The sequence below is a fragment of the Bufo gargarizans genome, chromosome 2 (genome assembly GCF_014858855.1).
Source record: "Bufo gargarizans isolate SCDJY-AF-19 chromosome 2, ASM1485885v1, whole genome shotgun sequence".
Lineage (NCBI taxonomy): Eukaryota > Metazoa > Chordata > Amphibia > Anura > Bufonidae > Bufo > Bufo gargarizans.
Genome location: NC_058081.1, coordinates 237,193,108 through 237,210,286, shown reverse-complemented (window position 1 = coordinate 237,210,286; position 17,179 = coordinate 237,193,108). Strand labels below are relative to the sequence as shown.

The 17,179-nt window shown below is 39.7% G+C and overlaps 1 protein-coding gene across 11 annotated transcripts in view; it reads right to left on the bottom strand.

Moving 5' to 3' along the window:
- The window catches only part of CACNA2D1 (calcium voltage-gated channel auxiliary subunit alpha2delta 1), an 840,216-nt gene that overhangs the window by 84,560 nt on the left and 738,477 nt on the right, over positions 1–17,179 (bottom strand). For 6 of the 11 annotated variants that reach the window (XM_044280119.1, XM_044280120.1, XM_044280121.1 and 3 more), the window contains exons 16-18: positions 12,056–12,124; positions 9,131–9,205; positions 1,396–1,470 (exon numbers count right to left, since the gene is read on the bottom strand). In XM_044280119.1, coding sequence (XP_044136054.1) covers positions 1,396–1,470; positions 9,131–9,205; positions 12,056–12,124 — 219 coding nt within the window. Of the gene's footprint in view, positions 1–405; positions 463–1,395; positions 1,471–9,130; positions 9,206–12,055; positions 12,125–17,179 lie in introns of all 11 variants that reach the window. The other 5 variants (XM_044280115.1, XM_044280114.1, XM_044280117.1 and 2 more) reach the window with 1 other exon arrangement.

The following is a 17,179-nucleotide window of genomic DNA, read 5'->3' as shown; positions in this document are numbered from 1 at the left end:
TAACATTTCTTACAGCAGAGTTCACCCCAAGCATCAAGTTGCCCATACAAAGATAAAGCATATTAGTAGGCTTGGCAAAGGCAGATTTTTTTTCAAAGCACTAAAGGGGTTGTCCTATGACAACAACTTATCCCCTTTCCACAGTATAGGAAGAAGTGTTTGATCAGCAGGGGTCTAGTCACTGTTACCGCCGCAGATTAGACATGTATCCCCTATTCTGTACATAGAGAATAAATGGTTGTCATGGGAAAACCCTGTTAAAGCTTTTTAAATTTTTCAAATGTGATTTTCAAATATGATAAAATAGCAACTATACTATGGAAACCAAATGCATGCTTATAAATAGATACACAATACAGCCTTCTAAGTTAGTTCTTTCAGCTTTTCACTGGCATTCAATTTTACCTGGTAACCAGGCCTTCTTTTCCTCAAATTTACCATAGGAATACCTAAGCCTATAGGCTGAAGTAGCAAAGAAAGTTGATCTTACATATTGAACATTCTGTCTGTCTGTCTGTCTATCAGGGGCGGATTGGCCATAGACCCTATAAGGAATTTTCCCAGTGACCTGATGCCCATAGGGCCACCCTAGCCCTCCTCACTACTGCTGGCTGGGTACATACGACTGGGGGAACAATTGGGGTCATTATTAGAGGAAGTCCAGGCAGCATGGTAAAGGTGGGTCTGGCTTGGTGTTGTAGCCTACATCTCATCTCACAAGCCCCCTGCTCCATATCCAAATTATAGACAATTGGAGGAGGAGGAGGAAGACAGAACATGGCAGTTATTGATGGCCACCACAGAGGGACAGCTGCTGGGAATGTATTTTGTGCCTCACTGTGGTATTTGGTTCTCTGGGATGGTATTCTGAGCTGCACTATGGTATTACTGACCCTGCCAACTTTTATTGGCCCCATCTACTTGTGTTTCCCCACCAGCTATCAGTTTGGACCCATCTACAACATTGAGGCTACATTTATTTTTTTTTTCCAGGGCCACTTTATGTTCCCAGTCTGACCCTGCTGTCTATCCTTCCCTCCATCCATAGATGTCAGCAGAGGTGACAGGTCCGGTTTAATACTTTGCAAGTTGATGAAGAATGACACAGTACTTCAAAGTAACTTTGAACTGATGTTGCTGCTCCCTTCTTCATTTTCTCATAAAAAAATTGTGAGACCATATTGGGGGTGGGGGTGTTTGTAGCTTGAATTCAAAACCTCCAGGGTGGGATACAATTTTTCATAATAAATACTAATTAGGACCATATTTGTTAGATCCAATCTATTCTCTCAACTTGAAAATATACATTAAAGAAACAGTTGTATTTATTTTATTTTTTTGTATTAATTACAGGTCAATAATACATAAAATACATTTTACAAAGCACATTCATACCTTTGGTTGAAGATTTGGATGGAGCAGGACATAACCATTAGGGTCAAGAGCAAAATAGTATCCATTAGGACAGAGCTAAGGAAAAATGTATAAAATTACAAATTTGAAACATATTGCTGCACTTTATATGCTCACCTTAGAGATAACTGTAGTTATTCATAATTTATTTCTATACTTGTTCAGAATTCTACTGGCTTCGTTTGGACTAGACAGTGGTTTAGCTCAATTTCACTGTCTGAATGTTTTAAATGTATAACTGTCTCTCCAACAATGCACTTCTGTCTGGTCCATCATGTCATTAAATTGTTGTACAAGATAAGCAAACCAAACAATTTACAAGGTTACTCTAAATCATGTTACGTAAACTTGTATTGAGTTATTAATGCCATTCAAGTGCAAAGTTCCCTTTGAACATTACTTTGTTTTATGTAAATAAAAATAGTCTCCCTAGGACAGACTTACAAATCATTTAAATTAAATGTGTCATCAGAAAAAGACCTATTATTTAAATCATGTTTTATGTTAAACGTATTGTTTAGAATTTTTGGTGATTTAAAAAAAAATAATTTTTCCATGTCACTATCTGTATTTAAAAAATGTATATTATCCTGCAATTATTACACTAGGTCATGATTTCCTGTTCTGTAAGGTAACTTTTTCAGTAGCTATTATTATTATACTATAGAAGTTACATCTCTGTATAGATAACACGGGATCCACCACTCACAATAAGTGATATTAATATAGCTTATTAGTTCTCTCTTGAACTCTTCCATATAAGTAAAAGTCGTCAACTCCTGCTGTCCATTGTATTTATGGCTCACGTAGCAGTTCTCAAATGACAGGGAGTCTTCACATATATTAGGCCCTTTGGCCTGTTTGAAAATTGCACAATTTCTTGCTGTAATTTAAATAAGTCATTTTCTGATTACACATTTCTCTTTAGAATAATATGCACATGTCATGGTCAATACAGTTTCTTATGCTTCAATATGTATAACTTTGAAAACAGGTGAAGGGTGCATAAAATGGGTAAACTATATATATATATATATATATATATATATATATAGTGGGGATTCATTCTGGCCTCTTCGCCCAATACACAGGTCTCAGCTTTTCAGCCCAGAACAGAGCTCAGTTCCCACACCAGCGATTGATTGCCAGAGCAACTCTGTCAGAGAGAGGTAATCACTCCCAGCTGACACTGCTGGCTGGGTTTGTATAGGCCAGTCAAGACCTGGGCTGGAATGTGGGGAGTAGTCACCCACCCATCACCTTAACTACTCCCAGTAAGAGCCATCCCGGATCAGCTATACAGCCATACTAAAATAGCAAAGTATCAATCAGCATTAGCTGCCGCTGACACCTGAAAATACCGGCTCTTACTTCACCGAGGCCAGGAACCTCGGTGACACATACCTTCCGTCAACGAATGACCCTTGCGCCTTCCTACATACCTCCCCCCTTTGTTCAACCCTGAGGGGGTTAACACTTGTCAGCAGTGTACCCGGGACAGGGCATCTGCGTTTCCCTGTAAGCAGCCTGCCCTGTGTTCCACTGAGAACTTAAAGTTCTGTAATGACAAGAACAATCTGGTGACCCGAGCATTCCTCTCTTTGGCCTGGCTCATCCACTTGAGAGGGGAGTGGTCAGTCACCAGACAGAACTTTCTCCCCAACAGATCATAGCAGAGAGACTCGAGTGCCCATTTGATTGATGGCCAGGCACTCTCTCTCCACTACACCTAGTCTCAGCTGGGGTGAGTTTGTGGCTCAAGAAAACAACAGGATGTTCCTCCCCATTTATTTCCTGAGAGAGTATAGCTCCGAGGCCTATCTCAGAGGCATTGGTCTGTACCACAAACTCACTCTTGAACTCGGGCGTCACCAAAACCGGTGACCCGCACAGGACCGACTTCAATGCAGAAAATGTATCTTCCGCCTAGCCATTCCAGCGGACCATCACGGACTTCCATCCTGACTTGTTCAGGAGGGGCCGCACAGGACCGACTTCAATGTGGAAAATGTATCTTCCGCCTAGTCATTCCAGCGGACCATCGCGGACTTCCATCCTGACTTGTTCAGGAGGGGCGGATGTCTCCAAAATCCAGCTCATCACCTTTGGTATGATGGGGGCATCGCATGGACACCAGACATGGTGTATCAACTCGCCTTCATCTTCCTAAAAGATGGATCTCACCTTCCAAGAGTCCTGGACATGTCTCGTTTGATATGCTACGACTTGGAACGGTGAGATATGAATTATGAAGAAGGGCTGGGGCCTGTATCTTCACCTGTTATTGATGGCCACCACAGAGGGACAGCTGCTGGGAAGGTATTTTGTGCCTCACTGTGGTATTTGGTTCTCTGGGATGGTATTCTGAGCTGCACTATGGTATTACTGACCTTGCCAACTTGGATATTTTCACACTTGTTCCCTAGATGGTCAGGGGGGCAGGCTGCATGTGTAATGAAGCTCAGCCCAGAGGGGCTGAGTCAAAGGTGTGAGGGGGAATCCCCCTCAGGCCTGGCCTTTGAGGAATGACATAAAAATTAAATAACTGGGATATTTTAGTGTCATATAGTGGGAGATCCAATCAAATTGGTTTGTGCACCATTAAACTGCCCAAATCTCCTGGGAGGAAAGGACTTTTGCCATGCAACTGCTAAGTTTCAGAACTTTCTATGTTTTCTGCTTTTCATTTTACAATTGTTTGCCATTTATGTATGTCTCTTGTTAATCATTTTTTTTTAACCAAGTGCTGTCCATTTTTCATACATTAAACCGAAAAGTTTGATGGCTAATCTTGTAACCTTAAGAACCTGTTAGCTCGATGAAGAGTATGTGTGCAGTCTGAGGCTGTATGTTGTTGTTCCATGAGGCTTACTATCCTGTGTGTGTCTTCTTGCGAGTGGAACACTCAGGGGTGTCCTTTCGACCTTATAACGGGCAGGTAGTGGCGGCAAAAGATTCGTGTTATTGCATGCGTGTGCTTGCAGGCTTCAGGTGGCGATTTATGCTCGAGTTACGGCCCGGCGCAGGGCGTAACAGCGTGTGAGGTGAATCTGCCTATAGGGCTTTTGCAACCCTTGTCACGTGACGTGGTGGGCTCGCCTGGTCCCCGAAATATGTAACTATATATATATACAGGGAGTGCAGAATTATTAGGCAAATTAGTATTTTGACCACATCATCCTCTTTATGCATGTTGTCTTACTCCAAGCTGTATAGGCTCGAAAGCCTACTACCAATTAAGCATATTAGGTGATGTGCATCTCTGTAATGAGAAGGGGTGTGGTCTAATGACATCAACACCCTATATCAGGTGTGCATAATTATTAGGCAACTTCCTTTCCTTTGGCAAAATGGGTCAAAAGAAGGACTTGACAGGCTCAGAAAAGTCAAAAATAGTGAGATATCTTGCAGAGGGATGCAGCACTCTTAAAATTGCAAAGCTTCTGAAGCGTGATCATCGAACAATCAAGAGTTTTATTCAAAATAGTCAACAGGGTCGCAAGAAGCTTGTGGAAAAACCAAGGAGCAAAATAACTGCCCATGAACTGAGAAAAGTCAAGCGTGCAGCTGCCAAGATGCCACTTGCCACCAGTTTGGCCATATTTCAGAGCTGCAACATCACTGGAGTGCCCAAAAGCACAAGGTGTGCAATACTCAGAGACATGGCCAAGGTAAGAAAGGCTGAAAGACGACCACCACTGAACAAGACACACAAGCTGAAACGTCAAGACTGGGCCAAGAAATATCTCAAGACTGATTTTTCTAAGGTTTTATGGACTGATGAAATGAGAGTGAGTCTTGATGGGCCAGATGGATGGGCCCGTGGCTGGATTGGTAAAGGGCAGAGAGCTCCAGTCCGACTCAGACGCCAGCAAGGTGGAGGTGGAGTACTGGTTTGGGCTGGTATCATCAAAGATGAGCTTGTGGGGCCTTTTCGGGTTGAGGATGGAGTCAAGCTCAACTCCCAGTCCTACTGCCAGTTTCTGGAAGACACCTTCTTCAAGCAGTGGTACAGGAAGAAGTCTGCATCCTTCAAGAAAAAAATGATTTTCATGCAGGACAATGCTCCATCACACACGTCCAAGTACTCCACAGCGTGGCTGGCAAGAAAGGGTATAAAAGAAAAAAATCTAATGACATGGCCTCCTTGTTCACCTGATCTGAACCCCATTGAGAACCTGTGGTCCATCATCAAATGTGAGATTTACAAGGAGGGAAAACAGTACACCTCTCTGAACAGTGTCTGGGAGGCTGTGGTTGCTGCTGCACGCAATGTTGATGGTGAACAGATCAAAACACTGACAGCATCCATGGATGGCAGGCTTTTGAGTGTCCTTGCAAAGAAAGGTGGCTATATTGGTCACTGATTTGTTTTTGTTTTGTTTTTGAATGTCAGAAATGTATATTTGTGAATGTTGAGATGTTATATTGGTTTCACTGGTAAAAATTTAATAATTGAAATGGGTATATATATATAATTTTTTTTAAGTTGCCTAATAATTATGCACAGTAATAGTCACCTGCACACACAGATATCCCCCTAAAATAGCTAAAACTAAAAACAAACTAAAAACTATTTCCAAAAATATTCAGCTTTGATATTAATGAGTTTTTTGGGTTCATTGAGAACATGGTTGTTGTTCAATAATAAAATTAATCCTCAAAAATACAACTTGCCTAATAATTCTGCACTCCCTGTATATTGTGGTCATGTAGGTGGAATACTGGTGGAAGGAAGGTATATTTCACCCAGATTTCTCATCTGGGTGAAGTAAGTGTAATCCAGGGAGTGCTGTAGCCTTAACAAACTTAGTTGTTTAGGCAGGATTCTTTTTGGAAATACATGGGGCCTGGCAGAACAGTTGTTAAGGTTCGCAGAGGGAGCAACCCTTCCCTTCCTTCCAGGCCAGTTTGTTGGTATGCTCTGAAACACCTTAAGGAAATTAACCTCATTAAGTTACTATATACAGAGTGCTGTGGCTCACTTAGGAAGAGGCCTGCAAGGACAGCACACAGTGCTGTGAATACTGAGGACCAGGGAACAGACTACCTGCTGTGTGAACGTCAGCCTAACAACTGTAGCATAGGTGAGACAAACTCTTTGTGTTATTAGTAGGTCCCAGATGGGAAGACTTTTGTTTTGTGATTTGTTACTGCAATACTGGAAATCCTGGGTTCCACTTAAAAGCATGTGTTGATGTAAACCTCCTGAAATCGGACCCTAAATAAAAGTGAAGTGATCTTTATATTATCTGTGCCTCTGTGAATGTCCAGAACCGTACGCTGCCCCCCCCTCTGCAAGCTTAAAATGGTGTAGGATCCGTGCATAACGGTTCTAACGGTAGCAGGATGTATGGGACACTTCCCTACATCTAGACACAGAGGGACCACTGTCGGACTGTGTCCACCCCTATTTAGAAGTCGATGCAATAATATTGAACTTCACTAAATAAACTCCCCTGATGAGTCCTACAATAAGGACGAAACGTGGCATGTAGGGATCTAGTGAGGGCAAGCATAGGGAGTAGGCCCCTAACGAGGGACACCCTACATTCATCTGCAATCTACACGTCCGGAAGCGGTAAGACTGTATCTTACTAATTTGTGATCCATCCTCAGGCAACTAGAGTAGATGATAAGAGAATAGTAGGGTGTGTTGACAGCGGTTCAGTTCATTGATTTATTCACTTTATTTGGTGTTTTTAACTATACTGATCTATTTTATGGCATATCTAGTAAAAGTTATATTTTAGAATATGAGATTACCTTGTCCACACAGGAATTTTTGATATACATAGGAGTGTGACTATATACCTTGGCACGTCTAATCAAAGTGCACTGAGGTGCTGAATAGATTTTGGACCATTAAAATTACACAGCGTTTAACGCATTATACTAATGCGCAAATAAAATATTTTAATTCTAAGCATTGTAGTTCTGCATTAAAGGGCATCTGTCAGCAGATTTGTACCTATAAAACTAGCTGACCTGTAACATGTGTGCGTAGCACCTGTTGCTGCCATGTTCATATGTGCCTGCATTGTTAAGAAAAATGAAGTTTTAATATATGCAAATGGACCTCCAGGAGCAAAGGGGGATTAACGTTACACCTAGAGACTTCTCTTTGCAGTTGGCGCACCCTCTACATTTTAGTTTACAGGCAGTGTAAATGTGATACTTTTAAGATTTGTTTTTCAAAAATGCTTTTTAGTGTGTAAGATTGAAATAACTAAAATAAAAAATAGTCATATTAGTATCGCTGCATCCATAACGACCAGCTCTATAAAAATACCACATGATATACCCCCTCAGGATAATGCTGTAAAAAAACTAAAAATAAAAACAGTGCCAGAACAGCCATTTTTTTTGTTACCTTGCCTCACAAAAAGCCTCATATGTACCTCAAAATAGTACCATCAATACTGTGACCTTATCCCGTAGTTTTCAAAATGGAGTCACTTTTTGTGAGGTTCTGCTGTAGGGGTGCATCAGGGCGCCTTCAAATGTGACATGGCACTCGCCGCCAACATCACGTGGGGCGTAGAGCATACGCGCACTCCGCCCACCAGCCGGTAATCCCACCCGCAGCACATAGGATCAGATTGGCAGCACCCAGAAGAGGTCACTAAGGTAACAGGCAGAGGAATCACCTCCGTGTGGGACGCCACCGGAGATCCACACAATTCACCTGCCTGCCACACTACTTCTTAATAAGCCATCACCATTTTATGTGACCACTCTAAAACATCTATTACCTTACTCCTACTACGTGTACTACAACTAGCACTCCATATTGTGCACCACAACTATCACCCTAACACAGTGTACCATCCCTTGTGCACAGGCACAGACAACTATGTCGATACACTGAGACTTTCTTTTTTCTCGCTTTTCTTCATTTTTCTTCTATTTTCCACCAATTTCTTCATTGACTTTTTCTTTGGAACACCAGACATTCTCCCTGGAATATTATAAGACTATTTTCATCCGGACTACTGTACTATTCACCATTCTTTATTCTTATATTTATTTTTTTCCTATTTTTTTATTTATGCTCCAGTTTAGAATACTGTATACATTTTTTATATCAATGTTTTAGACCAATAAATTGGATTTTATACAATTATCTCCGCTCCTTGCTCTTTTGCTTTTCACTGAATCCCAGATATTAGTGTGCCAGTCTAAATTCTTAACTTATCTTTACGTAACCCTGTCACTGGCTGGGTGAGCCAGATAGACGTAGAGCACCTTGCATGATATTTGACGGGTGAGCACCCACACAACTTATTATTTGTTAACACTGTTAACCATGCATTTACCCAAAGCTATACATGTAAATGTCACTCCGACATTATTTACAATTACTGTCATTGCGTTAAGGGGATTAAAAGGAGGGAAGAGAGCAAAAATTAAAAAGAAAAGTACAAAAAAAAAAGACAAGAGATAAAAAAAATATATAGTCCATGGAGACCTCATAGTGTCATGTACTAATTTTCAGAACAGTTTTGCTTTGACTAGAATAAATTTTGGACCTATTTCGCGAAAAAGATCAGAAACGAATTTCAAGAAATTGCTCATCTCTAAATCAGACCCATAAAAATGTATTCTGCCCCTTAATCTGAGACATATAAAAATGAAATAATAGATTAAAACAAATTCATAATATAAATCGTATCACATATTATAACATGTAATGCAGGATATACAATAAACTTACTGTAAATCTAGGAGTAAGTCGTTTAATGTCTTTCAAAGAAACGTCAACGCCCATAACACCAAGTATTAACTGGTTCTGAAACAATAAGGCACACAAAAAGAAAGTCAGCACAATAGCTAGCTCAAAATAAAAGAAAATAGCTGTGAACTGAATGATGATCATAAACTATACATGCATAACAAGATATGAATGCATCATAGTATCTGAAAATGGTTACATAATACCTAGGGTGCATCATGAGTGATAATAATGATGTAAGTAGCTGAGTGCAGGCTACGTTAATATACTTCCTACATAAATAAGGCTTATTGATTGTATTTTCCCCCAGACTTCAATTAAACATTAGAGTTTTCTTTTGGTCTCATGGAACCAATAAAGAATATCTAATGTGTGTGGCCAAGTTTATATTACATGGACTTTTGTCAGGAAGCCCAGAGTGATTTTCCCTTCTGAGATTAGAAAGTCTAATAAAACAAATGCTTTAATAATGATTCTAAGATTTATACTGTGGGTAGTTTAAAAGCACCATCAATAACCACCAGAAATCAACAAGGAGAGCTCACATGCTAGATTTCACTTTACAGTACAGAAATATAGCGTGCCATGAGGAAAATGACTGAATCTCCCTGTCAAAAGGACAGCATAATATGTCTATATCCACACTGGTTTATTTTTACAGTGCAGAAGGAGAGAACTAGAAACAGATGACTACATATGTGAAAGCATACTGGAACATAGATATATTTTAAGGAGAACCTATCAGCATATCAGCAGGACGCGTATATGTGTTTTACTGCAAAAATCATTAGCTCGCCCCAAAAAATAAATATTTTTTTCTAAATTAACACCGCAGATACCAATTGGTAACAGAGCAGTAACCTATTCGCTGTGGCAATTCTGTAGAGAGCACCTATTTAGTGAGATCTTGCTAGTTACATATGTCGTAGGGGATTATGGAGGCCACCGAGAATCTTTGAAAGCAGTTAACCAGCCAACTCTTGGAGGGAAGTTGATAGGTGGAGGGAGCTGAGCCACAGTAACCTCACACAAGCACTACTCTTCTAATAGACCTCTGCTTCTGACTCTAGTCCAAAATGCTAGTTCCAGTATTGAAGGCTGCAGGGAACAGTTGATCTCTGGACATCACCAGTTATTACATCTGACTTCATATGCTGTTGGGGGGGGGGGGGGTTGTGAGAAGCCATTGCATACACCAGGAAGCAGCTAACCAGAAAGCTCTGGGCGGACACCTACAAAAAGTTGAGAGGAAATGGAAGCTGAGCTGCATGGCCACTACCCTTTGAATGGAGCTATGCTTTTAACTCTATTTAAACTGCTAGTCAGACATCCACCGATCTAATACTGATGATCTATCTTTAATGGGGGGGGGGGGGTTGGCACAGAACTACAGATGCGGACAGCACACAGTGTGCTGTCCGCATATTTAGTGGCCCCATAGAAATTAATGGGTCCGCACCCGTTCTGTAAAATTGGCCTTTATACAGTCATGCAAATGTAGCCTAAACATTATTTTTTTTTTTATTGATGACCTATCCTCAGAATCTGACACCTGGGACCCCCGCTGATCAGCTGTTTGAGAAGGCAGAGGCACTCGCTTAAGTGACGCAGCTTTCTCCCTCCTTTTCCTAGGCCCAGTGACGACACGTTCATGTGTCATATGGCCTAGGAGCCTAGCCCCATTCAAGTGAATGAGGCTGAGCTGCAATACCAAGCAAAGCCGCTATACTAGATATGACACTGTGTTTGGTAAGCCGACAGAAGGCAGCGGCACTCAAAGAAGCACCGCTGCCTTTTTTAAAAGAGCTGATCGGCGGGGGTCCCGCGTGTCGGACCCCCACGATCAGATAATGATGACCTATCCTCAGGATAGGTTATCAGTATTAAAATCTGGGAAAACCCTTTTAAGTATCTTTATGTTACTAAATGTTTTAAATATATGCCATATATATTGAATTTAAAATAGTATTTATTGTATAAAAAGTGATACACTACATGGCCATATACAGTAGTATACTTGAAATGAAGCACAGTTATTACAACTCCATAGGACTAGTGGGTGTGGATAAAGAGCTTGATGACTTACAGTGTGCTACTACCATAAAATGCCCCTTTTTCGAAAAAGTAAATTTCTTTCCTGATACTAGAACCTCAAAGTCATCAAAGCATTTTAAGACATTGTTTGGTCTTGACTTAGCTTAATAGGCTCTATATTGGCCCAGCCTTTAGAAAAATGTCATAGCTGCATGTACAATACATAAAAAGTTTTATGGTCAATTGTACGGCATAACAATGGAAGGTCCCTTTACTGGCCTTTCAAGTAGTATACATACTATATTATCTCATCTGCTCCTTCACTTCTCACACTTATAACACACGTGTTCTCCAAGATGTAAATACAGCATTTCTGGTAAATTCTGTGTCATAAAATGGAATATCTGTGGGCTAGCAGGGATGAGCTTAAATACTTATTGTAATAAATTACACCTCCCTGGAGTGCAATGATATTGGCAAGTCATAAAGAAAGCAAACTTTGCTGTATGGAAATCCTGTGTGCTTAGGGCTACGGATAATCCGAAAGGGAAATTAGGAACATATTTTAGGTAGATATTACACATTTCACCTGCTTTTATCGTAAAAAATAAATTACAGTCATCAGCACTAAGCACTTACATACGGAGGTGAGTGATGTTATATTAAAGCTATTATTAGCCTATTTTCCCCTCACTGGTCTATTGAATTGAGGGTAAATTGCAAAGTTGTGTAATTACGAAATTGCAAGTGTGTTAAATAGTGTCAAGCTTTTATAATAACAAATGGTAATTGGTGTTTTAGCACCTCGTTCCTAAGGTCAATACTAATAAAGTGGTGCCCTGAAACAATGAGACGCTGATCTGTAAAACTTACTTTAATTTCTTTTCTGTCCCCTGTCACATTGAAAACAGGCAACGTTCCGGTGATAACAAGACCTAATTCCTGCAAACATAAAGAAAAGTCAAGATTACAAATGTATTTATTAATTTATTTTTGCTTCACATTCTCCCATACTGTCTGAACCTTATTGTCCATAATATTATGATCCATATTATTCTTTCAGCCATAAAATATTACTGGATGCCCCTAAGGATAACTACATGTATTAATCATGCTGGTTAGTAAAATAATAGATACAAGCTGTGTGTACATTCTAGAAATTTGTTACAGTTTGGCATAATTTTGGTTAAAAAAAAGCAAACTAATGATAGTGGAAAGGTTCACATCACAGTCAACTTCATATACAGTAACTATATTGGAGAATACTGGAAATAGGCTCCTATAGTGTTTGGCCAGACACACGAGTGAGTTGAATTCAAAGAACTCGCAGTGTGTGTCACTGTGAGGTCCTGTTCTGGCGTCCCCTTCTCTGACAGGATCGCAAAGCTTTATACTGATTTATAATGCAGTGTGACCCTGGTATATACTTAATGACACTGACATAATTCTGTCAGCGTAATACAATACATTTCAGAACTATCAGGGTCACACGGTATTATAAATCAGTATAATGCTGGGCGATCCTGTCAGAGAAGGGGACACCAGAACAGGAGCTCACACTGACACATACTGTGAGTTCCTCACATTCAATTCACTCGTGTCTGGCCTTATAGTACATGACGTGCCATTAGTGAGTGTCTTATTGAACAAACTTTTTTTCCTGCCTTATTGAGGTTATTGTTAACACCGCAGTAATGTTGTAAAACAGTGTACCCAATTCTATTGACATCTATACTATAGCATTTCAATGGGTTTTCCAATCATAAACATTCATCATCTATCCTTTTATAAGTGGTAGATGGGGGGATCTGAATACTCAGATCCCCACATTCCCCCTACCTACAAGACCTCAGATAGGAGTAGTTTAAATGGAGTGGCAGTTGAGTATTTGCCCCCTGATGCACCTTTAAATGTCTAAGGCACTACTTGAAAAGAGCCAAGCACTGGTGATCAATGAAGGTCTAAGTGGTTGGATTGGTGATAAATGCTTCTAACCAGGATACCTAACTGTGTTTTTGGAGTGAGAAATAACTGATGCACAACACATTGTATTTAAAATGTCGCTATGGAAGGATAACTCCCCCAGGTTTCACACAAGTAGCAGAAAGTGTTACCAGAATAAATATCACGTGGATCATGACTATGAGACTTTTTTAATGCAAAACTTCCAGCCAATGGATGGTATATATCTCAACGGATTAAACACACACATTATAATGACTGTAAAAGTGTGGATCTAATGTTATTAAAGATTAAAGTGAGTTTCTAGTGAAAATCAAGAAGAAATAATTACCAGTAAATGTACATTGGTCACAAAATTATCCTCGTGTGTCAAATTCTCAAAATTATATTCAGTTATTTTTTAACCCCTTTCTGACCTACCCACATAAATTTACGTTGGCAGTCAGGCATTTAAAAATGGTGCTTGCCCGCGAGAGGGGCGAGTGTCATAGCCATTGTAAACAGCAGGCACCTGGGACTAATATATGAGATGAACAATAATGTCGTTCACATACATTTAGCCCCTCAAATATGACCCCGGCACCTGGGAAGTTAAAGACCGCATGTGTGTGCTCCTGGCAATGCTTCAGCTCCCCCGACGAGGATCAGGGGAGCCGGAGTATGTGCATTAGGCCCTAAACCCAGGAATAGCAGGGCTCCATAGGAAGTTAGGGACATATTTATTAAGAATGGCGTTTTAGACCAAAGCCCAAAGCTGACAGTGATTTTGCTAAAGTTATGAAGACCTCTCCATAACTTCGGCACATCCAGCTCCAGTTCTAAATGTAAGACAGCTTCCAAGCTGTCTTACATTTTGACCATTTTCTACGCCTATACGAAGCATATAAAATGATGAATAAGATAGGCCTGCCAACCCATCTCCCTCTCTGCCCATTCCACACCCACTATTTTGGACCTGGTGTGAACGGGGTGATGTCGCAGATAGTGGCGCAACTAACCGCCATCTGCGCCTGAAATTTCAGAACAGCAAATTACCCCCTTAGTGTAGTTCTAATAGATGCATTGGAGTCTATTAGAGAAGCAATCTGATGATTCCTTGCTATAGATCCCTAAAAAGTGTGAAAAAAAAATTAATTAAAAAAATAAAATAAAAAATGTATCATTCCCCTTTCCAAAATTCCAAAACATTTTAAAATAATATTATGGGCATTGTTGGGCGCTAAAACACCTGTACTATTAAAATATAAAAAATATGTATCCCATATGGCAAATAGCAAAACTGAAAAAAAAAGTCAAAATGGCCTTTTGGTAGCTTCACCTCCTACAATTTTTTTTTTACAAAAACAGATCAGAAAGTCATACACACAAAAAATACAGATCTTCCCGCAAAATAATTAGCCATCACACAGTCCATACACATAAAAATTTAAAAGTACACAACCTAAGTACAAAAAGTACAGATTGTCCCGCTAAAAATGAGCCCTCACACAGCTACATACACATACAAATAAAAAAGTTAAAGGAACAGAATGTCGCAATAAAATGGAAAAATTAGTTTTTCTAAAGTTTTTAATTTTTTTCAGTATTAAAACGCAAGAAAAACGATACATATGTGGTATCATTGTGATTGTAGTGACCCAGACAATAAAAGTAACAGGTCATTTTTCCCAAATAGGAAATGAAGTAAATAAAAAAACACAAAAGTGTGGTGGGATGGTACTTTTTAATAATTTTAAATAAATGTAAAAAATGTTTAATTGTATTTAACCGTAAATGGTGCCATTAGAAAGTGCATCTTGTCCCGCTATTAAATTAAGGGCCTTAATACAGCTATGTGATTGAAAGGCCCTAGAGCTGCCCTACTTTGTAGTATTCCCGTATGACGCTGGTGGCCTGACCAATGTTAGTTAGGCTCCACCCACTTAGTTTGTGACTACTACTAGTAGAGCAGCACTGGGGCCTGATAGATGCCGGACCGAGTGGATGGAATGCTGCGGTGATTAGCGATCTGAAGGGGGGCCCAGCTTGAAGTACAGTGACAGTGACATGTGAGTGCAGCGGCACAAAGCAACCATCCCCCGCCGGGCCCAGTCACGAAAAAAAGATCCAGCACTTTGAACTTTGACTCCAGATCCTTTTGTTCTCCAGGAAAATATTGCCTCCAGAGGTGTCTGACAGCCTCTTTATCCTCTCTCTTCCTTAAAAATACATACACTATGCTTAGCCAAACCAAATGTGTAGGTATATGGGGGATACAGGAGAGACAGCTGTGGGCTGACAGCTATTGGAAGTTTATGGGCAAATTTAATGGCATTTTAATAACTTTTATTAAAAAAATATATATATAAAGAAAAAAGAACAACTTAAGGATTTAAAAGTATTTAGATTTTTTTTTTTTTTACATGTAAAGGCACTTTAGCAACATAGTTATAGATATACAGTCACTACATGGAAAATACGCACACTAGGTAACTAAAATATGTAGAAAATAGTTCAAATATACAGAGTCGTACATTAAAATTATAAATGACTGTAAACACTGGACTGGATGTTTATACAGGTATCAATGTGAGATCTAGTCATACCATCTGCTGTATACATGGAACTTACGGACACACTCACACTATACTATATCGTATGTCCACCCTTATAGGCATTAGACAAAATAGTCTTCACTGCAGATTTATTTAAGCTAATTAATAGAGTACAAATAAAGTCTAACATGTCCTTAAGGTTTCCAGTAAAAGTACAAGACTATAAAAAGGTCTGGCCAATGAACTGTTGGTCAGCAAAGTAGAAATAGATATAACAAATAAATCTATTAAGTGGCTGTTTTCTGTGCTGTATCCTGTCAGATACACCAGAGATGCCGAGAAACTTTACTGTAATTGTAAGGAGATAGATTTGCTGTATGACAGTAAGTTTCGCTAGCATGGAGCAAAGGAACAGTGTCTAAATGTTGCTAAATGCTCGGATTTCCTGCAGATGTTTACACCACAAGAGGAGCAAGCAAAGATAAGAGGCAATACTATATGCTTCGTCAGAAATACTGGCAAAAGAGCAGCAGCTAAAGTCAGAGTCAGCAGGAAACAAATGCAATAAATCACATGTAATAGAGCATTGTATTGTAATCATATTCCAAACCTTTTAACAACTAGGCTTGTGGCATTGACTCAAAATGTCATCTTAATAGTAAAACCTCAGTAGATTTTGTGCAGGTTTGTATTATTCAACATTTTATAGATAGATATCATCTGTATGAATAGTAGAATCATTTTGCAAATGAATGGCATAAATTCTCCAATGCTGAATCAAAACCTGTTAAAGGGAAATTATCGTTTTTTTGTTTTTTTTATATGCTATAGGGACAGCTCTGAGACGCCCACCGATCGCTAGAACGAGAGATCAGAAGCGCTTAGCTGAGCGCAGCTTCTCCTTGCTGCTGAGCGCGAGACTGTAGACAAACTCGTAGACTCTCTATTGAGTTAGTCTACAGTCTTGCATTCAGCAGCAAGGAGAAGCTGAGCACTTCTGACTCCTCGTTCTCAGAGCTGGGACCCCTTCTGATACAGCTGGGAACACTTCTGATATGTCCCTATGACATATCAAAAATTGAAGAAAAAAAAACCTGTAGTTACTCTTTAAATTAAAGAGCAACAATAGATTTAAAGTTCATCTGGTTGTGATTGGAAATGGTAAACAGTCTATCACAGGGATCAGCAACCTTCGTCACTCCAGCTGCTATGAAACTACAATTGTGAAACTAAAACTCCCACAACTTATTCGGCTGTTCTTGTAACTCCCACAGAAGTGAAAGGAGGATTCTGGGAGTTGCAGTTTCAGAACAGCTGGAGTGCCGGAGGTTGCTGATCCCTGGTCTAGCAGCTTATCTGACCTCCTGTAATGCAGTTGGGCACTCATTATGGCCACTGCATGCTATATTTCCAAATAAATAAATAAAAGAGAATTCTTTGTGCTTGATACCTTTTAATGGTTAACTTAAAGATGATGACAAAGCTGCAATATTTCAAGACT